Source organism: Leptonychotes weddellii, chromosome 3 (assembly GCF_054177405.1).
Source record: "Leptonychotes weddellii isolate Sample4059 chromosome 3, ASM5417740v2, whole genome shotgun sequence".
NCBI lineage: Eukaryota > Metazoa > Chordata > Mammalia > Carnivora > Phocidae > Leptonychotes > Leptonychotes weddellii.
Genome location: NC_138371.1, coordinates 163,917,385 through 163,944,091, shown reverse-complemented (window position 1 = coordinate 163,944,091; position 26,707 = coordinate 163,917,385). Strand labels below are relative to the sequence as shown.

The 26,707-nt window shown below is 43.2% G+C and overlaps 1 protein-coding gene across 6 annotated transcripts in view; it reads right to left on the bottom strand.

Annotated features, from left to right (window-relative positions):
• The window catches only part of MBNL2 (muscleblind like splicing regulator 2), a 142,246-nt gene that overhangs the window by 45,763 nt on the left and 69,776 nt on the right, over nt 1-26,707 (bottom strand). For all 6 annotated transcript variants that reach the window (XM_081815124.1, XM_081815121.1, XM_081815120.1 and 3 more), the window contains one exon: nt 8,837-9,001. In XM_081815124.1, the coding sequence (XP_081671250.1) occupies nt 8,837-9,001 (165 nt within the window). The remainder of the gene's footprint in view (nt 1-8,836; nt 9,002-26,707) is intronic.

Here is a 26,707-nt window from a genome sequence, read left to right as displayed (position 1 = left end):
TCTGTGAGTGCTGCTGTAGCCCTCCCATGGGGGGGCTCTTAGATCTTTATGGCTCAGACATAAAATTCACTTTGGGACAGAGTTGCAACATGAGGTCTCAACATGGGAAATAGATGGCAGTTAGGAATTTTTTTCTCCAAAATTTTATATGTGTATGTTTTCCATTTTCAACCCATTTGAGCCATAATTACAGAAAGTTGTGGTTTTCAGGAACTATAGCTTTTATAAGTTAGCGCTCTTGAAAGAAAGCCAAGTGATTTGAATGGTATGACTATATAATGTTAGAATTAAAGAAAAAAAAATCCACCCTGAAAGGTCATAAATCACAACAGATCAGTTATTCAAAAAACTAGCTATATCAGAAATGCCTGTGGGGAATTTCTTAAATAGAGATATGGCCAGACTCAATAGGTCTAGGCAGGGGCCTTGAAATTTGCATTTAAAAAAATTTACTACATGATCTGATGTGTGGCCCAGTTTGTGAAAGTAAGTATTAAAACACTTGTACTAAATGTGTAATTTAACCCAGAGACCAAAGTAAACACTGAAAGAAAAGAGCTCTCCCTCACACCCCCAGCCCTCCCTCCCATGGATCATTTGAAGTCAGGGTCCGTGTGGTGACATACAGACAGCTTGTACCTTGACTGTCAATAGGATGTCAGAACCTCAAAACTCATTTCCTGAAACCTTTTCGCCTATCAGCAAATCTATTACAATTAGGAAGAGCGTGTTTTCCAAAATGTACGTTACTTGTTCATCTAATTTAATGATCTAAAATGGATGTTGCAGTTTGTTTTACTAATGATAGCTCTAACAGGGCTTGGGGAGAGTATTATTTACAAATAAAACCACAGGTTTTAGACTGAGAGCGATCTGAATTCAAATCCAGAGCTCTGCCAGTTAACTTTTATCCTGGGCAGTGAGTTAACCTTGCCGGGGTTTAGTTTTCTCAGCAGCAGACGGGACATAAAACCTTAAGCTTAGCTTCAAGAGTTGGGCCAAATCAGGTATTAGTTCTCCCCCCTTCCCACGGTCAGAACTCAGTAAATAACAGCTCTCATCGGTAGTATAAAACCTGCAGTAATAAAGTTTTTCCTCCAAATGGCCCATTGTGTCTAGAATAGGAATATAATCAGCACAGAAATGTGAGTACAGAGGTATAAACTCTATTAATGATTATTAAATGATAGTAAATGTCTTCTCCTCTTTTTTGAAATGTGGGCTGGGAAAATACATTGTTCCATGTGCAGCTGAAAGTTAAAAGTGTATAGGTCTTAGGAAGATAGATTCAATGAGGTATTTTCTCTCTGAGTGTTTTTCATTGAAGGTAATGAGTAAAAAGTAAAGTTACCCTCATCTTCAGAGATGGGCACTCTTATTATTACTGTTGACAGTAATACCTTATGCCTCTGAAGGGTTCCCAGTGTTCAAACCGCTCTCCCACACCTTGTCTTCTTTAACCTTCTCAATATCCATGAAGGACAAGGGTGGCTGGGAGAACTTACGGGTGAAAGCAATTTAGAGCATAGACCAAATGGATCATGCAAGGTCAGTGCCGCTGAGGCAGAGTCAGGGCAAAGCGCCCGGGACTCCTGACTTCCCAGTCTGGAGTTATTTCCATTTCTCTGCACTCCCTAGATTTTGCTGGTAATTTCTTAAAACAGAAGAGGGCAAACCCCCGAGCTGTGCTGATGTCTTTGAGTGTGAGGCCAGAGTGCTGGTGGAGAGCTGTGTCCCACCATTAGCCAAGGCCTCCTCCAGATGGGAGGGGCGAGGCTGCTCCAAACAGCGCTCTGGAGAGCCACTGCCCCGGCACAGTGGGTCCCAGATCCTGGACTGAAATTAAGCTCCGCAAGTAGAGTCCAGGCTGACACCATGTCCTCACGTCTGAATTCAGTTCTTAGCTGCAGCTAAGAAAAGAGAAGAGCAGCACCTCCGAATGATTCTTGTCCCGGGGGCCACACCAGCTCACTCCCGGGAGCCTCGGCCCCATGGTTTCTGTACAAGGCCTGCTGCCAGGCTGTCTGAGATGGGATCCACCGGGTCCTTGATCATCTCTCAGAACCAGCTGCAGCTAGAGTGGCTGGAGGACAAAGCTGTGCCGTCTTCTGGACGAAAATGGCTTCTGAAATACTGGCCTTGCTATTTCTCATCTCTGGACTTCATTCCACATTCCTGTGTTTCTCTCTTCAGCTTCTCACATGCTAGTCTTCTTTCTCAGTATATTATACCAGTAGATCCAGGTTCAAAGACCTCTCTGTCTCCCTCTCTCTCTCTCTCTCTCTCACACACACACACACACACACACACATTCAGCACGGGTTCTTTGATACTTTGTAGTGGCAAGGAAGGATCAGTGCTGAGCAGTAATGACTAAGTGGCCTGAGGTATTTTATGGCTCTAAAATTTAGTCAGTTGACTTTTTAAAACAGGAGCGTGAGAGTTCATACATTTAGAAAGCTTTGACTTCAAAGGGTAGGTATTTGGCACTCAAACTGAAAGGCTTAAAACATGGCATCCCCTTAAGCCTCCTCTCTTTACTTCCAGAAGCATCTCTGGAAGGCAGAATACTCAATGCAAGACCTTGTCCCTGAGGACTGGGTTGTATAGGCTCTTAAATCTCTATCCTACTAAAGGCTACCCACCCCCACTTCTTTTTCTTTTTCTTTTTTTTTTTAAATTGAGGTATAACTGACATGCAACATTATATTAGTTTCAGGTGTATGATGTAATGATCGATATTTGTATATATTGTGAAATGATTGCTACAGTAAGTCATTACCATCCATCACCATATGGAGGTACAGAATTTGCCTTTTTGTGATGAGAACATTTAAGATTTACTCTCTTAGCAACTTTCAACTATGCAATACAGTATTCTTAACTGTAGTCTCCATGCTGAATATTACCGTCCTCATGAATTACTTTTTTTAAATAACTGGAAGATTGTACCTTATGACCCCCTCTACCCATTTTGCCAGCCCCCTTGCCCTGCTTCTGGCAACCACCAATCTTTCTATCTGTCTCTATGAGTTTGTTTTTTTTTTTCCAGATTCTATGTATAAGTGAGATCATATAGTACTTGTTTTTTTCTGTCTGACTTATTTCACTTAATATTAATGCCCTCGTGGTCCATTCACGTTGTTGCAGATGACAAGATTTCCTTTTTTAAAATGGCTGAATGATATTTCATTGTATGTATATGCCACAACTTCTTTATCCATTCATCCATTGACAGACACTCGGGTTGTTTCCGTATCTTGGCTATTGTAAATAATGCTGCAACGAACATAGGGGTGCAGATATTTTTTCAAGTTAGTGTTTTCATTTTCTTTGGATAAATACCCAGAAGTGGAATTGATGGATCATATGGTAGTTCTATTTTTAATTTTTTGAGAAACCTCTATGCTCTTTTCCACAGTGACTGCACCAACTTACATTCCCAATGCAATGGATTTCCTTTTCTCCACCTCCTGGCCATACTTGTTACCTCTTATCTTTTTGATAACACCATTCTAACAGATGTGAGGTGGTATCTTTTTTTTTTTAAAGGCTTATTTACTTGAGAGAGAGAGAGAGAGCACGTGTGTGCGTATGCATGAGTCAGGGGAGGAGCAGGGGGAGAGAATCTTCAAGCAGACTCCCCACTGAGCACAGAGCCCAACACAGGGCTCCATGTCACCCTGACATCATGACCTGAGCTGAAAACCAAGAGTCTGATGCTTAACTGACTGAGCTACCCAGGTGCCCTGATGTGAGGTGATTTACAGTGATCTTTATTTGCATTTCCCTGACGATGAGTACTGTTGAGCAGCTTTTCATGTACCTGTTGGCCATCTGTATGTCTTCTTTGGAAAAATGTCTATTCAGATCTTCTGCCCATTTAAAAAATGGGCAGAGGATTTTGTTTGTTTGCTATTCTATTTTATGAATTCTTACTATATTTTTGGATGTTAACCCCTTATCGGATATATAATTTGCAAATATTTTCTCCCATTCCATACACTGCCTTTTCATTTTGCTGATGGTTTCTTTTGCTGGACAGAAACTTTTTAGTTTGAAGCAGTCCCACTTGTTGATTTTTGCTTTTGTTGACTTTGCTTTTGTTATCAAACCCCGAAAATCATCACCAAGACTGATGTCACCACCTATGTTTTTTTTTTTTTTTTTTTTTTTAGGAAAGGAGTTTAATGGTTTCAGATCTTACACTCAAGTCTTTAATCCATTTTGAGTTAATTTTTGTGCGTGGCGTAAGATAGTGGTCCAGTTTCCTTCTTTTGCATGTAGCTGCTCAGTTTTCCCTGCACTATTCATTGAAGAGACTTTTCCCATTATATATTCTTGGCTCCTTTATTGTAAATTAATTGACTATATGTGAGTGAGTTTGTTTCTGGGCTCTCTATTCTGTTATATTGATCTATGTGTCTGTTTTTATGCCAATATTATACAGTTTTGATTACTATAGCTTTGTAATATAGTTTGAAATCAGACAGCATAATGCCTCCAGCTTTGTTCTTCTTTCTCAAGATTTCTTTGGCTATTCAGCGTCTTTTGTGATTCCATACAAATTTTATGGTTATTTGTTCTAGTTCTGTGAAAAAACCCATTGGAATTTTGATAGGGATTATTTGAATCTGTAGATCACTTAGGGTAGTATGGCTATTTTGATAATATTTATCCTTCTAATCCATGAGCATGAAATATCTTTCCACTTAGTTCTGTCTTCTTCAATTTTTGTCATCAATATCTTAAAATTTTCAGTGTACGAGGCCTTTTACCTCCCTGGTTCAATCTATTCCTAGGTATTTTATTCTTTTTGATGAAGTTGTAAATGGGATTTTTTTTTCTTAATTTTTCTGATAGTTCATTATTAGTGTATAGAAACATGACAGATTTCTGTGTATTGATTTTGTACCCGGCAGTATTACTAAAACCATTTATTAGGTCTAACCACCCACTTCTTTACCTTGAGTGTACACACAAAGGCTGTGCGTTGGATGGGGGGTGCAGTGTGTGAGGAAGGAAAGGAAAAAAAGAATTACTGTTATATCCTATTAGGAACTGGGGAGAGAAAAACTGCCAGGAGGAAAAACTGAAGGGGACTTTTAAAATATGGTGAATTTGAGACAGAAGAGTTATAAGAGGAAAGAACGATTTGTGTTTTCATTCACTGAGTATTTTTTGGTACAGACATTGTACCAGGCCAGTGTGTGCATATTTATTGAACTTAAACCCTAATGAGAAAGAACAAACAAAATTACAATTTATTTTTATGGATAAGCAGAAATCAGGAGGCCTCATTGGTAGTGATGGAGATTGGTGGTGGGTCACAGGGGATGGATACGGAGTCCTTCTGGATAAGATGAAGTTAACATGTGAAGAGCAGCAGGATACTTCCAGCAAGAGCAAAGACCATGAGGCAAGCAAGAGCTTTGTGTGTTCACAGAACTGAAAGTTCAGTTTGGTTCCAGTGAATACAGAAAGAGTGGCCCCTGATGAGTTGGTGAGCTGGTGGGGACCAGCTCACGGATGACATTCTAGAGTATAGTCATGGTTAATGTTTAGGCTTTGTCTCTAATGAAATGGGAGAGCACTGATGGGTCTTAAGTAAGGGAGTGATATGATGCCTTTATGTGTTACAAATATTCCTCTGGTTGCCGTATGCAGAATACACTGGAATAAAGCAAGAGTGGAAACTGACAGATTAGAAAGGAAATATTTGAATAAAAGATTGATGGAGGCTCAGATGCAGGTTTAGGGAGGTAGAGAAGGAAACAGACTTGAAAGCAGATATGATAGCACTTGCTGATGAACTGGATGTGAGAGAATCTGCTTAATTTTGGTTTTGAAACTGCTGGTTGCATTTACTGAAATGGGAACATTCGGGCTTGAACATGTCAGGTTCCTGTGAGCAATTTAAAGATGAGTCCAGTAGGAAGTTAGATATGCAAACTCGGGGCTCCGAGGAGAGGACTGGAAACATGTACTGGGGAGTTCGCAGCTTACATATGATTTACAGCCATGGGAATGGATGAGATCCATGAAGGAAACGTCCAGTGCCAGGAACCTCCATGTGCAGCAGCCTCCACATATAGTAGAGGAACACAATGGGCAACATCTCCAGCCTTTTCCCAGGGAGGAAGACAGATTAGAGAGGAAAGGAGCGTTCCGCAAAGGAGAGGTTGATTATGTGGGTTGAATATGGCTAAGAGGTCAAACGAACACAGTGAAGACAAAAGAGACCACTGGTTTAGCAATACAGAGGTCACTGGTGAGATAATCAAGGGACTAGGTTTAGGGTAGATGGAAGTTAGGAGGGAGTGGAAAAATCCATAGTTCTTTAGAGAAGGTTAGCCTAGAAGGAGACCTGAAATGGAGTGGTACCTGCTACTCTGTGTTTATCAGTGTGTTTGTCTTAAGCAACTCCCACGTGTTATTCATTTCTTGTGGCCAGTCTGACAAACTGCCATAAACTTGGCGACTTACAACAACACAAATTTATCCTTGCATTTTTCTGAAGGCCAGAAGCCTGAAATCCGTTTCACCGGGACCAAATCAAGGTATTGGCATTTCATGCTCCCTCTGGAGGCTCCAGGGAAGAATCTATTCCTCTTCTCTTCTGTCTTCTGGTGGCTGTTGGCATTCTCTGGTTTCTGGCCTCACCACCTGTCTCTGCCTCTACGGGCACATTGTCCCTCTCCTCTTCCACATGTGCCCACTCTCCCCCTACCTCTCTCTCATAAGGCTCCTTGTGATTGCATTTAATCCAGGAGCACTGTCCCATCTCAAGATGCCCAACTTCCTCATAGCTGCAAAGACCTGGTTTCCTTATAAGGTGACATTTACATGTTCCCTGTACCTTTCAGGGCTGTTATTTGGCCCGTTATACTGTACTAGGTCACTAATTCATTCCTGAGACTCTGAAGTTATTTGTTTGTAGAGTTGATGATTTTTAAGTGCATCACACTTCTTATTCTGGGATTTCTTGGGATTTAAAACGTCTATTGAAATATTTAAATGTACAATTCCTTTTTCCTAGACGAATTGTGGTTATTAACTTCTAATTAATATTTGAGACAATACCTAAATATAACTTCCAAAAAGAAGTTCAACTAATAGTTAACAACGGGAATGGACTTTTCTTATTAACACTGCCATTATTAAGTACCAGGGTCAATCTTTATGAATTCTAAATAAATAAGAAGTGAATGATTAAAATGAGTGAGACAGACACATAATGCAGTGTTACTATGTTGACCTTGGTGGTTCTAAATTTATTCCTACAGACATTATTTAATATGAATAAAAATTATTTTAGCTGTAGGTAATTTAATAAAATAATTTATACACATATATCAATAGAGAACCATAAATTATACATGTGTGTGGTTTTAAATAGATCCACTTAAATGCCTCTATATGGTGTGAAACGTATTCAGATCTCTGTCTAGGCTCTCCTTACATCTAGGCTCCCCACTACGCATCCTTTGGGATATACTCATCCTTTGGGATATACTCATCCTTTGGGATATACTGATTTGGGACCTCCTCCAAGCAGCATTTCCTGCCTCATTCAAAATCATAATTCCCTGTGCCTGAATCTTACTTTGCCTGTCTCATGACTCTGTCTACTCCCAAAAGACGGTATCTCATTTACGTTGGAGCCCTCTGCACCTGGTACTTTTTTTTTTTTTTTTTTTTTAACTCTGGGCAGAGCTGGGCCCTGGCTACTTTGTGCCACCATTGCTGAGCAGAAACCTGGAGACAAGCAGAACTGTTAACCATCTGCCCGGATTCTCTCCTTCTTCCGGCCGTTCCCACCCTCCCCGTCTCATCACAAGTACATCTCAGGGGTAGCTATCCTTTTTAATTTAGCAGCTTTCAGTAACATAGACTTTTCACACAATAAAGACTAATTTTTACATAATAGTCTTTTGTGTATGTACTTCTTTATAAAAGCAAATTTTGCTCACTTTACTGGCTTTGTTTCTTTTAAAAAAAAATTAGCTTGTTTTTGACAAATAATTCACCAATGTAAATGAAATCCCCTCAAGCCAAATGCACTCCTTTTCCCCAGGGCCTTGTTCCTAAAACAATTCCCAGACCTTTAAGGAAGTACTTTCAAACACTGAAATCAGGGAGAAAATATGACACAATACGTACGTATTCAAAGACTGAACTCCCTTGAGCATCTAATCCTGTGGCCCTGGTCACAGCCGCCACACCCTTGGCCTGCCTCAGAGAGAGGGTGGGCGTGCGTGGCTCAGGCGGCCTTCTCTGGGGATGCTGTGGGACTCCCGGGGGGAACTGACTGTGGAGAGCGCCCCGCTCAGGATGTCTTGAGCCCCAGTGCCAGCCCCACCTGCTTATTAGCTGCATGACACTGGGTAAACCACTTAACTTCTCCGGTCTCTCACTTCGCTCACCCTATAAAATGATGCCAATGAACGAAACTATCTGCTAAGTTGCTAACAATATGATAGGCATCGACGCCTCCTCTTTACATGGATCATCACTTCACACGCTACATGAAAATGCAGAACTCTTTCCATTCTAAGATGGTTCCAACGTGGAGTTTACCGGTGAGCAAGAGTTGCAGGGACACAGATTTCCCAGGTACCGCTTAGGAACTGTCTTTGCCTACACTGTGTCCGCACACATTTTTTCCATTTAAATAATTTCAAAAGCCCTATTTTCAGCATCCATTTAGCTTCAAAGCTATTCGCTTTAATTGTAGCCAGAGACAAAGTAGGGGGGAGGCCATTTTAGGTCAACGTGGCCCTGCGTGTACCAACACTTTAATCATCAAGCCCATCATTAGATGCGACGTACTCACCACTGGATGAAGTGGGGTTCCTGGAAACATAAATTGCATCTGCTGGGCAAGCATCGCGGCAGCAGTTTTTTGCTGGATCAAATTGTTCCTCCCATTAATTTCTAGTTGAGTTTTTAAATGTGTTGGAGGATGAAGATACTTGCAGTTCTCTCTTGAACAACGGCCCTGTAAAACGAATGTTTTGGTTTTAGGACTGTTAGGAGTAGCCGTCATCTACTGTCAACCATTTCACAATTGCTCCACGTATACAAAGGTAAGGATCCTGTGCGTGCGTGCGAGTGCGTGCATGTGTGCGTGTGCGTGCGCATGCGCACGCATGCTGGAACGTACAACAGACTTGAATCAGGCATTAGATGATTATCAACCTTGCTCAAACCTGTTCAGCAGAGAAGCTTCCTGAGATTTTTTTGCCGTTGTTCTGTCTAATGGATTCCAACTCTGACAACAGACTCTAAAGAAACCTGAGTGCTAGGAGTAAAGGCAGACCCTTCTAGGCGGTGTGGAAGGCAACCAGAGGAGCATTTTTATGGGGACTTATCAAAAGGACTCTTTGAACTTGCTCTATGTTGGTTTGTGCATGCTGGGGTGATGACCAAATATGAATGATGACGTGCCGAATTTGTGCAGTGGGGACAGTAATAAGAACTTCTTGAAATGCATGTTCCAGATTGGCTGAAGATACCCCTAGTCCAAATCATTGAAGAAGAGACAATGGTCCTATAGGAGTGGATATTTCTTAGTAATAGATGCATTAGTGAAAATTCCAGGCATAAACTCAGATAATTACCTGCAGCTAATTAGTTTGGTACACAAAAGCTGTTACCCCATGTCCCTGCCCCACTCCCATGACAGTTGTATCAAATTTAATGTCACGATATGACACAGTGAAGAGTGTTTATGGCTAAAGTAATATTTTGACGTTAAAGTCGGCACAGTGAAAAAAATTAATTAGGTGACAGGTGTGCATAAAGCCAGTCTCGAAGAATAGTTGCAAATGGAGTGTTCATACTGAATTCCCAAGTTTTCAAAATTACCGATTGAGAGAATCATGTTGATGTGTGAATTATGCAATTCCTGGAGAAAGAAGTGCAGACTGTGCTAACCAGCGTGAGTATTATCATTCCCTAAAGAATTAGTCTATTTGCAACCAAGAAAAGAGAATATGGGTTTGTTTACCAGATATAAAAATAATTTTAAATGGCAAGCGTAGTGGATCTGGGGAGACAAATTTGTTTATAGTCATCCTAATTCTAAACATCTGGAGTTCTCCCTCCGTTTCCCGCAAATTTCAGCTGCACTTTTGACAGTGTAAGCCCCTCTCCAGCGTGAACCTTCCCCTGCCGCGGTGGAGAAGGGCAGATGTCAGTGGCAGGCTTGGTCCCTGTGGTCTGGGCTCATCAACCGATGCTGTTCTGAGGCTCTACTGTTAGCATTAGAGGTCGTGTCACCCTCTGCAGGTAGGACACAGGCAGGTACTGGGAACATCAAAAGGAATTGGTCCCATTTCTGTTAATAAAATTCTGTAACAATGGTTATAGGTCAGTATGTCTCCTCTTTTTTTTTTTTTTTAAAGATTTTATTTATTTATTCATGAGAGACAGAGAGAGAGAGAGACAGAGGCAGAGGGAGAAGCAGGCTCCCTGCGGAGCAGGGAGCCCGATGCGGGACTCGATCCCAGGACCCTGGGATCATGACCTGAGCCGAAGGCAGACGCTTAACCGACTGAGCCACCCAGGCGTCCCGGTCAGTATGTCTCCTTAGTCGCAAGCTCATAGTTTGAATGTGTCCTGCAGCTTCCTATGTGTGAAACAGCCATCCCGGGGCAACCATTGGAAGGTCTGTTATAAAGACACAGGTGAACTGGAACCACAGTGAAAAATAATCTAAATCCAAAAGGCCTAGGAATCTCTCTCTTTCTCTCTCCATCTACTTGTCTCTGCAGTTTTGGGGAGAGAGTTTTTATCCTAACTTTCCTTTGCTCTTTGTTTTGTGATGTTCTCCCTTGACAATTGCTGAGTTTGCTAAAATCAAATCTCCAAGAAGCGTGCGTATTGGGTCAGCTCCTACAACACAGGTGTGTGGCCAGTCTCTGGATTGGGTGCGTGTAGGCCAAGTGCCCAAATATACTCTTATCATCTAACATGGGAGGTGGTTCATGGGATACAAGACGTAGCTATGGACCATCAGCCCGGGTGGGAGAGGATTAAACAGAATGACATTTCTCGTACAGAAAGTATGCACCCCAGACTTCTCTCTGACAACCTCAACCCACACCCTCTTTAGGAACCATCACTTCACCTGGAGGCTGACACCCAGAAAGGCTCAGGTATACAAGATAACCATATAGGCCTGTGTGCACAAACATACAGCTGGTCCTAATGAGGGGATTGGGGAAGGAGAGTTCCATACAATGGTGATGGAATCTGTGAAATGTCACACTTCTACCAGTTTGGCTCTTCATTTTTGCTCATTCATATAACCGTCCCTTTGATTCACTAGTCTTCTAATGTAATCCTTTGTAGCTACATGTAAAACTTTCGATTAGGCTAGAAAAATATGGTTTTCTTGTAAATGCTATTATCTTTTGATACAATTGGGACACTTAAGGAACTGTATAAACTATTTTCAGCCAAGAGAACATGATTTACAGCATTGAATTAGTAATTTATTGATGGAACCTTCTTTTTCATGAGAATTAATGCAATTTCCTAGTGTCCTTACTTACATACTTGGAGTAAGGCATATTATTGATCACCTACGTGCCAGACAATCTATACATGGTTATCTCATTTTCCCCTTACAACAGCCATAAGGGTACCTATCTCACAAAATAGCAAATGGGCTCAGAAATATTAAGGAACTTTTCTGAGGTCATATAATCGGTAAGCGGTAGAGCTAGATTCTAAATTCATGTCGACCTGACTCAATTACATCACTACACCAAGCTATTTATTAGCAATAATTAAAATCTAGGAAAGATAAAAATCTAGTGCTATCCTTGATAAGATAATACGGATGCATATATATAATAATAGGGATGCATAACACAATTTAAAATATAGTAAAATATATATGAGAATTTGCGAATGGAAAAAGATTATTTGCCTGGGTCTATCCCTCTGTAGGGGGATGGAGAAATGGTTAAGCTCACAGGCTCTGGAGGCAGACTCCTGGGCACATAACTTGGTCTGCTCTTTCCTATCTGTGTAACTTTGAGCAAACTACTTGAATTTCTTGTGCATCAGTTTTTTTTTTTTTTTTATCTGTACAACAAAAACCATGAATCGTGCTTTCTCTAAGGGCTGTTGTGGGATTCAATGAATTAATATATGCACAAAGTTTAGAGGTACATACGCCTGGTACATAGTAAGCACTGAGTAAATGTTGTTAATATTACCAAAGAAGGAGAAAATATTTGTATCTGATATTTTGTTTACAGGACGTGCAGATCACAGATTTAGTTGCATTCTATGGCTTTTTGTTTCTTCCGTAGAACGGAGTTTTACTTTAAAACATGATGAAAGCTACTTAATTATACTTATTCAAGTATCTTATATTTAAAATTATTTTCAGGTCTCTGGGGTATTTCTGCAAGTATGCATATTTAAAGAAACAGACCTGGGGTGCCTGGGTGGCTCAGGTCATGATCTCAGGGTCCTGGGATCGAGCCCCAGGTCAGGCTCCCTGCTCAGCGGGGAGTCTGCTTGTTCCTCTCCCTCGGCCCCTCCCCCCCCAACTCGTGCTCTTGCTCTCACTCTCTCTCTCAAATAAAAAAATAAAATCTTAAAAAATAATAAAAAATAAATAAACAGCCCTGCACCAGAGTTCAATCTAGTATTAATATTGTGAAGTATGTTGCATCATGGATGTTTGAGGCATACTAATTCAAGAACCGGGGAAATCTAGGCAGAGTTTTAGTAAAGGATCCTCCAGGATTCTAAAATCCTCAAGGAAAAGCAACTGTCAAAATATAATGAGCTATCTGACACAGTAAACAATTTGTAAGGAAGTTTTTGTGAAGGCGTAAGATTTGTCAGGATATGAATCATCACACAAAAGCTGCTGATTATCATAGCAAGTTGTCATAACCAAAAGGGAGAGGGCAGTGTGCAGAAATGTACGGCGTCTCTGTGTATCATTGTAAAACACAACAGCGGCGTCAAAAGTGGTGTCTCCCGATTTTAGTCCAAGAAATAAAAATAAAAATGTCTTGGAAAAGTCTTCCTGTGGCCTCTAGGATTGTTTTTTGTTTTATTTCAACTCTCCCTCCCTTTTAGTTCTTGGTTAAACACTGTGTCTGGGGAAGTGAGAGAAGTAGGGTCCGGCCTCTAGAGAAGAGCACTGCATGGTTTCTGTGGGATGGGGATGGGAGGGTGCCTAGGCGGGGTCCATGTGGAGAGTCTTCTGGAAATGAAACACAGGAGCCCAGGCGAAGGCAGGCAGATGGGCCCATCCAAGGGGCCAATGTGGGGCTCAAACTCCTGAGGACATCAGGCCTTCTGGTGCTTGGCTCACCCCTGGGGGTATGGAGACCACAAGTGGTCTGGATCACACTCACCATTGTCCTTGGTGTACTTTCATTTAACCAAAGGACGACACAGATAAATGTACAATTATAAATTGTGATATGTGTTCTGAGGAGAATGGTGAGAGAGGGTGGTGGGTCAGGGAAGGACGCCGAAGAAGTGACATTTAAACTGGGACCCAAAGGATAAGAAGGAACATGGCAAGGGAGTGAGTGAGTGGTGCCTGTGTGTGTGTGTGTGTGTGTGTGTGTGTGTGTGTGTGTTGAGGGAAGAGAACACACAATGAGAACGAGAGAAACAGAATGTGCGAGGAGAATGTGCTAGGTGAATGTAACATCAGGGGTCATGCATGAAGTTTCCTGAGGCTGGAGTACAGAGGGCATGCACGTCAGAGCAGGGGTGAGGAGACAGCAAACAGGAGCAGACTGGAGCCAGGGTGAGGGGTTTGAACTTCATTGCCACGGAGTTTTTAAGCAGGAGCAGAGCATCGTTTTATGCTAACTACATGCAAAATTGTACTCTGACTATTCGATTTCATACTACTTTTATTTACTACTCTCTCTACTTTTATTATAGTTTGCATTGTTTGGAGACCACTTATTTAAAAACAAAAGCAGAATTCTGTCAGCATCTACACAGAATTTGTGCAGTTTATTCTACCTTCAAAAATAATCTCTATTCCAGGAATTTTAGATTAGGGAGTATTGGTTAGAAGTAAAAATGTCAAGCCGAATTAAGTTTATTAAAGTAAGCGACCATGGAAGATTCGAATACAGAGGACCCATGTCGATTCTCACCGGAATGTGGAAAGATGCTAAACTGGAATCTGTACTTGGCAGGACAACAGATCGGAGCCATCAGAATTACACGGCCATTACATTCCATGGCGTGGGATCGAATAAATGCAGCCGTGGCTAAGAAAAGATTTCAGAATCAGGTCGGTGTGAGGGGGGGAAACATAATTGGAAAATGTGATTTTCTAAATGCTTATTTTAAAACAAGTAATTTTTAGAATCTTTTTCTAGTATGCTCCTAATTGAAAAAGTCAATTAAAACATGGACGCCGAAAAGAAAACAGATTAATTAGGAGATTGTTAAAGTGATTCACAACAGGAATTTTTGCCCACAGGAATTGCCGACAGAATATATCCTACTCATTTTCCATGGGAAAAGCTATGGATTTTATAGGATGTACAATTCGAACAGTTCCTAGGCCCCTGCTGCATGTATCACTTGGGGGTAATTTGAATTGGGTCTTGGTGGGGGCTGAGTCATTGATCAGCAGGCTCTAAAACAGGTCCTTCTGGGGGAGAGTAATCCCAGTTGAGGTTCGGGGTCACCGTCTGACCTACCGAATTTCGCCTCTTGCATTTGGGTCTTGGACACTCCCCGTTTTCAGTACACGATAGTGTTTCAGAGTGAGCAGGCCAGGCTCTGGAAGGACAAGTGCCGACTCTGGTGACTGGTGGCAGATGTATGTGCTCTGAGAGTGGCCTGCAGGGGTCCTTTGAGTCCAGGAGTCTGCCTTGGACCCCAAAGCTGGCCATGGAAGAGGCTCTCAGCTTCCTCTGCATCCCAAACACGTGAGACCAGCTTAACGAGCTCCCGATGGGACGACAGATTCTCGTCCTGGAGTTACATTCCTGAGACCTGGTCTGTCTTGGAACCTCTCTTGGAGAAGCGGTTTGCACTCGTGGTAAAGGGAACAGACTCTTTCCCTGGACCGCTCTGGCTCCAAATCCAGCTTTGCTGTTCTTGCCATGGGACTCTCTGGCCTCCAGCTGTCCCCAAGACGGGGACAGCAGGAGTTCCTCCCTCTAGACTTTTGGTACAGACGAAGAGTTCATGCCCATGAAGTGTTTGAACAGTTTCTGGCCCACGGCAAGGCCTCCGTAAGGTTTTGATATGATTACTCTTACCATTCTCATCCTCATCATCACTCTTACTAATAACACCTTCGCTGCATAGTAGAGAAAAAGAAATGGTATTAAAAATCACCTCTCTAATCCTCGTTCGGTTTCTCTAACCCCGTGCTTCCAGGAGCTATGAAGCTCTTTAACCCTCTGTTACTCTTATTCTCACAATCAGTGCCAACACTGGCCATTTCTCTCTTCAGAAGAGCCTCAGATCTGGTTCGCTTTGATATTTTTCCTGCTCAAACCTGACCACGCTGATGGGCATGGCATGACTCATCTAGACGTTAAAGCAAGTAAGCATTCCAGTGGGAAAATCCTGGAATTCTGGTTGTGGCTTCATCCCCAAATGGTTATGCGAACTTTTACCAATCATTATAATGGTCTGTGTCTCAATTTTCTCATCTGTCGAATGGGTGCGTTCATATTCCCATATCTCGGCTCCTTCTGCTGCCTGTGACAGCTCGAGAGACAGCAGAAGTTGCTTGGGAAACATTGTTCTACATTGTCAATTCCACATCTCTTTCCTCTTGAATGTTCCTAATCTAGTGAAAGGGGAAGGCTACTTCTACCAACGGTTACAGTAAAGAGTGACACCAGACACTTAGCTGGCAACAGCCCGGGCACGTTCTGAGAATAGTTGAGAAGTTACGTGACAGACGACGCATGGGGCACACCAGCAGAAGTGGCGAATTAAGTCAAAGTTGATGAAGTCTAGGAGAATTTATTAAGTACCTACAGTGTACGCAGCTTGAAAGTGAGAAATTCAATCAAACAGACCACCGTTTTGGCCCTCGTGACATACAAGTTGTCCAGCAGACATTTCTAAGGGACTGAACTGGCTGGGTGAGTTTCAGAAACTCTCAAGTTTTTTCAGAGTGGAGGGAGGGTGGGGAAGAAAGGCCTCGATTTGACCAGGGCAGCAGATTTATATTGGTCTATCATTTTTATGGGTTTAAGTCAGGTGACAAAAGGCTGAGTTGAACATTTGGCCTGAACCTTCTCTTCCTTCTGCAGCACATTTCCGGAAGGATATGGGCAAGTAAAAGTGTAGGGGAATAAAATGGTTACTCACATCAGGGCCTAATTTATAACATTAACTATGCAGCTGATATAGCTGTACTCCAAGGCAAGTGACAGATTAGGCTTTTAAGCTTCTTTTGAATTTAAATAAACTAATTGAACCACATGAGCTCCTTGTATTATTAGTTCCAACTACATAATAGAGCAAATAAAATACAACCACATCAGGACTTTGGAATTAGAGGAAACTGAATTCAGGGAATCGCTACAAGCAAATGATAACCAGAACTTCCATCAAAATGAACAGTTGCCCAGATCATCAATATTATGTATGAATTTAAAATAAGCTCTTTCTGTTTATTAGTAATTTAGTTCAATTTATAGTACAACTCATGTTGTATGCAATACTCTTTTGGTCAAGAGCATAAAATCTGTACTTATTAAAGACAGATTAAAAAGGGCATATTTACGATCTGATCTTCCCTTTTCTGGGGAGTGTTCCTTTATTTCCTGCTCCCACGGGATGGAGGAAACGTGTAGGAAGATCTAAGGAAGACTGGAGAAGTGGCCAGATGGGGAAACTAGGGAAAAATCACAAATGCTGATAGGCAGTAACCAACACTTCCAATTTTCCCCACTGCCAACGAGTGCACAGCTATGGGGGTGTGGGGGAGAGGAGGAAGTCTGAAGCACATTGAGTAGATGACTGGCCCAAGTGATAGTGGGAACTGTAGTTTAGTTTGCTTTTTCTTCCTTTTTTATTTATTTTTTAAAGATTTTATTTATTTATTTGACAGAGAGAGAGGGAACACAAGCAGGGAGAATGGGACAGGGAGAAGCAGGCTCCCCGCTGAGCAGGGAGCCCGATGTGGGACTCCATCCCAGGACCCTGGGATCATGACTTGAGCCGAAGGCAGACGCTTAACGACTGAGCCACCCAGAAAGCCACCTGAACCAGCATTACCTGTCATTCCACTGCGGCACCTGGACTGTGGGGTGACCCCCAGAGCCCTCTGCCAGTGCTAATGCTTTTACCTTCCTTAGAGAGTGCTTCTGGGTTTTCCCATCTCTAGATAATGCATTTAGGGTCATTTGTTATCAATAGAGGGCTGGGGGCACCTTAGGGCCATCACCAGCATTTTGTGAATAGATTTGGGACTCATGCAACTGCCCCCTTCCTTGTTTCCTTTTTTTTTAATTTTTAGTTTTTAATTTTTAAATTGAAAAATAATGAATATACAGTGTTAATATTAGTTTCAGGGGTACAATATAGTGATTCAACACTTCTGTACATACTCAGTGCTCATCATGGTAAGGGTACTCTTAATCCCCTGTTTCACCCATCTCCCCACCCCCCACTGACAATCACATTTTTTCTCTGTATTTAAGAATCTGTTTTTCTTGTCTTTCTTTCTTTCCTTCCTTCCTTCCTTCCTTTCGTTTCTTGAATTCCACATATTGGTGAAATGGTATGGTATTTCCCTGTGACTGAATTATTTTACTTGGCATGATACCCTCTAGGTCCATCCATGTTGTTGCAAATGACATGATTTCATTCTTTTTTATGGCTGAGTAATAGTTCATTGTATGTCTACACCACATCTTCTTTATCCAGTCACATATCAATTGACACTGGGTTGTTTCCATAACTTGGCTATTGTAAATAATGCTGCAGCAAACATAGGGGTGCATATATCTTTTTGAATTTGTGTTTTTGTTTTCTTTGGATAAAAACCCAGTAGTAGAATTATTGGATCATATGGTAATTCTATTTTTAGTTTTTTAAGGAAACTCCATACTGTTTTCCACAGGGGCTGCACCAGTTTGCATTCCCACCAACAGTGTCAGAGGGTTCCTCTTCTCCACATCCTAACCAATACCTGTTTTTCGTGCTTTTGATTTTAGCCATTCTGACAGGTGTGAGGTGATATCTCATCATGGTTTTAATTTGCACTTCCCTGATGATGACTGATGTTGAGTATCTTTTCATGTGTCTGTTAGCCATCTGTATGTCTTCTATAGAAAAAATATCTATTCAGGTCCTCTGCCCATTTCTAAATTGGATTATTATTATTATTATTTTTGGTATTGAGTTGTATAGGTTTCCTATATATTTTGGATAGTTCATTTGCCAGTATCTTCTCCCATACAGTAGGTTGCTTTTTTTGTCTTGTTGATGGTTTCCTTCATTGTGACAACTGCCTTACTCCTTCAAGCACTAGTGGTGAGTGCAATTAGGACCTAATTTTATAACCATTTTAGGTAGGCAAAACATAAAAACTGATAAACGAGGAAGAGAGACAAAGAGGGTTGATTGTAGTTTGCCATTTCAAAGCATATTTAAATCTTTATTTTTTAATGGATTTTGGTTCCCTATGCAGTTTTAGTTTCTTGTACCATTTTTGTCTTGTGATTGGAAAGAGCTGTTTGTCATATTTAATTCAGGAGCCACATCCTGTTTTTACTGGTCTTTTCAGTTCAGATGTTAACTGAAAATGTGCCAACTAAGATAAATCAGTGACACTAAAAATTGCCCCTGCATTCTTGAGAGATTTAAGGAAACTAATTTCTGGGCATCAGATGCTTCATTTGAAAATAATTTTATCTGACTGGAAGGTGAATGTCTTTTGTCACAGAGGTACTTTGGTGAGTGTGGATTGTGAGAAAATATCAACATTAACACAAAACCAGTTTAGCGGTTGTTTGATTTCAGGGTCTAGATTTCCTAACATCACGTTCATAAATGTGTGCATTGCCATGGCCATGGGTGAAACAGAAGCTCTATGAAATATTAATATCACAGCAGTAGGAATTTTCCTGTGGGGAAGGGCACATGTTTCTAGTCTATTTATTATGCCTTCTCCTCAAAGCCCAGAAGTACAAGGACCCTTACACAGAGGGCACCAAATGATTGTCCTTTCTTCTCGTTGACAAATCTTATTGATCCCCTTCTATGTGCCAAGCCGTATATATATTTATATATATATTAGAGAGAGAGAGAGAGCCAACAGGAGAAGGGGCAGGGCAAGAGGGAGAGAGAACCTTAAGCAGGATCCATGCCCAGTGTGGAGCCCCACAAGGGGCTCAGTCTCATGACTCTAAGATCATGACCTTAGCTGAAATCAAGAGTCGGATGCTTTACTGACTTCAGATTATCCAGTTGGATGTATGTGGAGGGGGAGATGGGTAGGGAGGAAGACTTGGCCATTTGGAAAATTAAAACAAGCCAGACTCATTCACAATCACTCTGCGGGAGTTAAATTCCTGAAGCCTTAGAAAGGCCTTCACAGCACCTGGAACAAAGTAAATGCTCAGTAAATGCTGGCTGCCATTTTTATTCTCACTGGTTGTTAGTGCTTCCAGAAGCTGGCCACTTTTTAAATAAGTGACATTTTTCCAAAGACATAAAATGTCACTATACATCTTCTGTTATCAGATAGTCTTTTTCAGTCTGATCTGTAAACCGAGCAGTGAATCACCTACCGCCACCGAGGTCTTCCTGGAACTGGGACACGGATAGACCATCAGCCTCAATGGCTGGTGTTTAGGGGAGACGCTCCTGAACAGCTGTGCCTTTTCTCCAAAGACAGGAAGTACTCGTGTCCCGGTTAGAAAGCAGCCGCTGTCCCAAGCTTGTGGCGTTTTCAGGTGTTTTCCCCACTTCTCTGGTCGCTCTGGCCACGCCCCTGAATCCTAGCACCGCTCCCCCATACACTCCCTAGAATCAAACTGTTAAATCCCGCACAGCAGGGGGCCTCCCTGACCCAGCTCTGGTGTTGTCTCCCTGCTCCCTGCGCGTCCGGAGGTATTTATCTTAAAATATTTTGCACATCACACCTGATTATAAATATACTTGTAACACAGCCAGAGTGCCCTGGTTCCTGGTGTTGGAGCTGGGAAGGCTTCTCGGAGGTGGGAGAAGGGTGGGTGAGGAATGCACGGGGCGCACGGGGGAGGAGTGGGCAGCAAGGGGAGGAAGACGAGGAAAGACACCAGGGAGCAGAGGAAGATTGGCTAAGAAGCTCAGGAAGGAGATGGAAAGATAGAGTGTCCTTTCAAGAGTGCGTTCATTTTTAGCCCCACAAGAAGGGAACACTTCTCTCAGGCTGGTTTGCAGTTCCTGGTGGCGCGGGCCTGGCCAGCCCACCAGACCACAGCAGAAGGAAGCTGCACTTGGTTCGGGAAGACACCGCCTGGGAAGATGTAGGCACAGGGGCTCGCTTGCCTGCCGCGCTGCCTGCTGGGGTAGGAGCTGAGCTGCTACACGGCCGAGGTGCGGGCCTGCTCCTGTGGTCTCCCTTCCTTTATTCATTCGACAAACATTTTGGGAGCATCTGCTCTGTGCCAGGGCCTGGGATGGAATTACGCACCGGGTACTGAGACGTGGTCCCACCCTCAACAAAAATAGCTAAGGCTTATGTAACAGTGTGCATATCACGTACCAGGCAGCCTCAGAGTGCTTTCTGTAGATTATACTCTAATCTTCAATACAAGATCTTTTTTTTTTTTTTTAAAGATTTTATTTATTTGACAGAGAGAGACACAGCGAAAGAGGGAACACAAGCAGAGGGAGTGGGAGAGGGAGAAGCAGGCTTCCCGCCGAGCAGGGAGCCCGATCCCAGGACCCTGGGATCATGACCCGAGCCGAAGGCAGACGCTTAACGACTGAGCCACCCAGGCGCCCCTTCAATACAAGATCTTAACAGCGGTACTGCTAATGTTCTCATTTGATGGGATGAAAGGGGGGCACACAGGGGCAAATAACCTCCCAGGGTCATACAGGTAGAAATGGCAGAGCCCAGCGTCCGAGGCTGCCGACTAGAAATCCAAGAGAACGTTTGTATCACACCTTGAAAAGCATTCTGGAAACACAGTATCTTATTACAGCTTTGGTAATTTAAAGGTATTTAAAGGGAATGTAAAGGTAAGGAAAATGAGGCTCGGAGGGCTTTGAAGGTACTTTCCAAGGCCACGTCTGAGTCAGCCAGGACTCAATTCTGGCCCCAAGTGACTAAAAAGTGTGCCCCTCTCCACTGTCCCTCGTGGTCAGTGGAAGAGCTATGGGTAACAATTTTTTGGCCCAACTTATGAAAGAGGTGTTTAGAACAGAATAAGCAGCCTTGTGTGAAAATGGACATTAGGGAGCTGATACTGGAGGCTCAATTTTACGGGGCTGCATTGTGTCGTCCCCGAAGGATAAGCCCCGGTACCTAGAATGTGATTTTATTTGGGAATAGAGTCTTTACAGAGATAATTAGGTTCAGATGAGGTCATTAGGGTGGGCCTTAATCCAGTAAGACTGGCGTCCTTATAAAAAGGAAGCATTTAGGGCACCTGGGTGGCTCAGTTGGTTAAGCGACTGCCTTCGGCTCAGGTCATGATCCCGGAGTCCTGGGATCGAGCCCCGCATCGGGCTCCCGGCTCAGCGGGGAGTCTGCTTCTCCTTCTGACCCTCTCCTCTCATGCTGTTTCTCTCTCTCAAATAAATAAATAAATAAAATCTTTAAAAAAAAAAAAAAAAGGAAATATTTAGGCACAGGGAGAAACATGCACAGGGGGAGGATGATGTGAACAGACACAGGGAGAAGCTGCCCATCTCTAAGCCAAGGAATGTCTGAAATGACCAGAAGCTGGGAGAGAGGCCTGGAATAGGTCCTTCCCTAGTTCTTTGGAGGGAGCATGGTGGTGCAGATGCTCCTTAATTTCAGACTTCCAGCCTCTAAAACGGTGACAGAATAAGTTTCTGTAGTCCCCAGCCACCTAGTTTGTGCTACTTGTTACAGCAGCCTGAGGAACTAATACAGAGACCCCCAAGAAATGCTAGATAATGTTGTGCCTCACAAGTCAGGAGGCTTAACCAGCAAAACACCCTGCTGTCTCCTAACACAAAGATTCCGTTCTGCGAATGTGTATTCCAACTTTTTTCACCAACTCAGATGTTGATCCCCTTGCCTGATCAAAAACAAACTGTAACGACTCCTAAATCCTTCACAAGCACGATGATTTTCCACAAGTGAAACTTAGCCAGCTTAAATGCTATCAGATTTTTCATATGGAAGATTTAATAGGAGAGATTTATTTTAGTAAAAGACAAAATGTTTCACTAAAGAACTCATTAGTAATGCATAAAGGCCTACTGAGTCTCTGAAGATCCATTTTCAAAGAGAAATGTTGGGATAATTTTTATATCCTGATTACAGAGAAAGACTTGATAAAAATTGTCCTTGATATTAAAATTGCATGGGGGGGAGAATCATTCAGTGAAGCAGGAGGGAAGTCAAAGAAAACGTGTAAATTTGGCCAGCATTTTGAAGTTGCTTTGACAAAGGTCGATATGCATTTCTGTGGTCTCCCTCATGAAGCGAGGTCACCTTCACAGGGACTTTGATTCACCGAGGGAACGTGGTAGAGAAGAGTGTACAGAGAAAGGGCCTGCTGTGTTCAGCTCAGGTTTCCTGTTATCCCACCCTCCTGAGCTCCTTTCCTGGGTTCCTAAGACAAATCCTGAACTGAGACTGGGTCATTGCTCTGGCTGATAATGACTCAGTATCCCCAGTTTTGAAGCCTACATGGCTGTTCTGACCCAAGCTCCAACTTTCTGTCTTGCTCTTGGCCTTGTTCACCCACTGGATGTCCCAGTTCTTACATTTGAGAGTACCCCGGGGCTTCTCTCTTTACCTCCAAGTTCAGGGTCTGAGAACCTGCCTCCATTCAGGCTCCTTCCCTGATGGGAGCTCTACTTGCACTCTGCATCCGGAAAACCCTGCCCCCAGGCTGGGGCCTGCGGCCCACTAGGGCCATCTGCTCCTCATCCACACACCCACCAAGGATCATCTCCCTGGGTTTGCCCCCACTGTCACCCACCTTCAGGGGACAGATGCCCTGCTAATTTTTCTCAGACTTCTTGCAGCTGAATGTTTCTCCAAAATGTACCCAGGAGGGTGGAGTCTAGAACTCTTGGGCTCAGGGGCAGCATCTCTTTGGTCCAGTGGGCAGAGCTGTCTTCAGAGTCTGGGGTCCCTTCTCGTCAGATCTGGCCAAACACTGAGATACGGCATTTCTCCCTCTTCCTCTTAGGACCTCCCCATAACCTGTTTATGGAAGAAGTCTTTTCTCTCAGCGAATGCCAAATATTCCCATCCGTTGCTACTGGTTGGATTTCACTTAAGCTTGTGATAGTCCAGAAATTGCTGGTCAAATTTATGTATAAAGTGAATCCATCCATTATTTAAAGAACCTAATGTTTTTTTAAAAAGATAATTACTTATATGATAATAACACTTGGTAACATTTATCGAATGTAGGTATTATTATTATTATTATTATTATTATTATTGACTGCTTACTATTATATACATGCCAGGCACTGTGCTAAGTGTCTCAAGTGCACGGTCTCAGACAGACCTGTGGGTCAGGGAGGCACCAGTAATACCTCCTTATAATTAGTTGGGAGAACTGACCCCTGGGGAGATTGAAATCTTGTCCTAGGTCAAACAAGTAGCAAGAAGTAGAACCTGGAGTTCAGCGCAGGCAGTGTGACCCCTGAGCCACTGCTGTTTATCACTGTGTTTCTTTCACTTATTCATATAATCATAAAAACTATATGTTTATTGAATGCTTATGATATGCCAAGCATGGTGTTAAGTGCTTTCCGTGAATGATCTTTTTGGTGTTCATAATAAGCCTCTGCAGTAGGTCTTATTTTTATCTCCCTTTTGCAAATGTGGAAACTAAGGCTCAGGAAGGTTAAGTAGCTTGCCCAAGGTCACACAGCTTAGTAAGGGGAAAATCCAAGATTTGAACCTACCTAGCCTGACTCCAAAACTGCCATGCTCTAAGAATATAAATTATGGATTTCTACCTTATGTGTGGTATGATGCTGGGCTCAAGTGAATACAAAGATGAAAAACAAATTGTTCCTATCTTTGAGTAACCCTAGATACGTAGATTTGCAATGCATGTACACATGATTAGGAGAAAGGGAAGAAACCAGAGTAATAAGTAATAGTTAAGTCTAGCATTAGCCGGAAGGATCTATGTAATGTTTCATAAATCATACATTCTCACAAATCCAATTAAAGTGATTGAGTACATTTTATAAATATGGTTGAATTTTAATACATCAAACTAATAGTTGAAGGGAACAACCAACGTAGACCACTCTCAGCACATCTCCATGTTATTAGAGTAGCAGGATGACCACCAATAGCCCCAAGGGCTACCCTGTGCTGAGGAGATCGCAAGCTTTCAAAATCAGGAGGTGAGGCCCTTGGATTTCAGGGAGATAAATGGATTATGCGTATATCAAACCATAGCTTAAGAATTATGCATGCGTGTTTGAGGCATATATCTATTCTTTGCTTATCAGAAAGGCCTAAAGCCCCAGTGGAGGGCAGTTTCCCCAGGAAGAGTAGGGCAGGGAGCTCTCCACGTCCTATGGATGACTCCAGCATGAAGCTTCTGCCTGTCCAGGGCACAGGGTCTGACACTTTGTGGGGTCCCTTGGGCGGTTTTGAGCTGTTTTTATAGGATCAGGATTTTGTTCATTTTTATCTACTCCATGTCACCTGATTGCTTCTGCGATCAGTAAGGACAGTCACTGGGTCTGGAGTGCAGTGAATCTCACAGGACCACACGGGCTGGACCCTATGACTGGTGCCTCATCTACCACAAAGCCCCTCGTCCCCCACGTGGGGTGGTCTGGCCCTGGATATATGGCCCTAGGTCCCCTGCGCCGTCGCTAGCTTTTCATTCTCACTGCCAGGGCAAGCCACTGAGTGTGGCCTGATGCTGACAACAGACCCTCACCCCCCTCCCTGCCAGCAGCACTCTGCCCTTCATCCAAAACTCACCAGTACCCCTGTCTTTATGGCACTTAGCTTCTAATTAGGACAGACAGGCAACAAGCAATGAGTATTACAAATAAGTAAGTTATTGAGTAGAATGTGCCCAGTTCTGAGGGGAAAAAGGTGAGGTAAGTGGGATGGGAGTGCTGGAGGGGGGTGGGCAGCCCTTTACAATTCAGTAGGCAGGGCCAGCCTTACGGAGAAGGTAATTTTGGAGCAAAGACTCCAAGGGAGTGGAGAGCGGGGCATGGCCTGTGTCCGGGAGAAGCACGTTCTAGGTGGAGAGGACAGACACTGCAAGTGCCCCAAGGAGGAAGCATGTCTGGCACGTCTAAGGCCAGGGAACCAGGAGGTGTGCCAGGAGCCCATGGCCCTGGGTACCCTGAGCCAGGGCAGAGCTGAAAAGGAGGTCAGAGAAATAACAGAAGTTCGGTCATGCAGGGCCTTGTAGGCCATTGGAAAGCCTTAGCTTACTTTGAAGGAATAGAGATTCTGAGCAAAGGAGTGACAGGATCTAACTGACATTTTTAGGAACAGACAGATGGGCCAGAGTAGTCACAGGGAGACTGGCTACGCTGTGTCAGTGCATCCCGGGGAGGAACCACGATGCTTACACCAGGCTGGTGGCCGTGGAGGTGAGAAGTGGTGGGTTCTGGCGATATCTTGAAGGAAGACCCAACAGCACTCCCCAGGGCACTGGATATGGATCGTGAAAGAGATCCGTAAGGAGGAGAGCAAGGGTTTGGGCCTGAGCCACTGGAAGGGTAGAACTGACATCAACCGAGAGGCAGAAGGCATTGTTCAAACAGGTTTGGGGAAACTGTAGGAATTGTGTTTTGGACGTATTGAGTTTGAGATGCCCATTGCCTATCAAAGTAGGGGTTTCAAGCAAGCAACTGGATACTGGAATCTCAATTTCAGGAGATAGGTGCAGTCTGGTGATGCCTGTCTGGTAGGCCTGGGCATGTGAAAGGTATTGACGGCCATGAACGAACCTCCTCGGTTAGAGCCCTGGGCGTATTACTCCTCCCTCTCAGGACCCCACAGAAACTCCCTTCCTTCCTGAGTCACGTCCAGATGTCCTTATCTGTGAGCAAGGCCCCCCATGTTGTCAGACAGAGAGCTTCCTTTCCAAGCTCACCTCCGAGAGATCCATGCAGCCTAGATACCATGCCAGTTGAAGCTGGGAAACCTAAGACCCGATGACTTCCTGCCTCCTCTCTGGCTATGTTCAAGCCGTTTCCATTCCTCTGTCCTCTTTCTTATTTCAAATTGTCCAAATTCCACTTCCCCTCCCAGGCCTAGTTTCACTGACCTTCCTCCATGTGAACCATGCTCCAACCCGTCCCCCAGCCACCCTTGAGGAAGTATTTTTGCCTTCCCTGCTCTTCTGGGGCAGCACCTAACCCCCGATGGCTGCTCTTATCATTAGGACTCAGTCTCAGGGCTTTCTTATAAGCTGCTCCTGAGGGGAGGCTCTCCCACGTGCTCAGAAAAGTCAGTCGTGGAGAGAACATGTATGCCATCAATGTTTGCTTAACAAGTGAATCTTCGGAAGACATA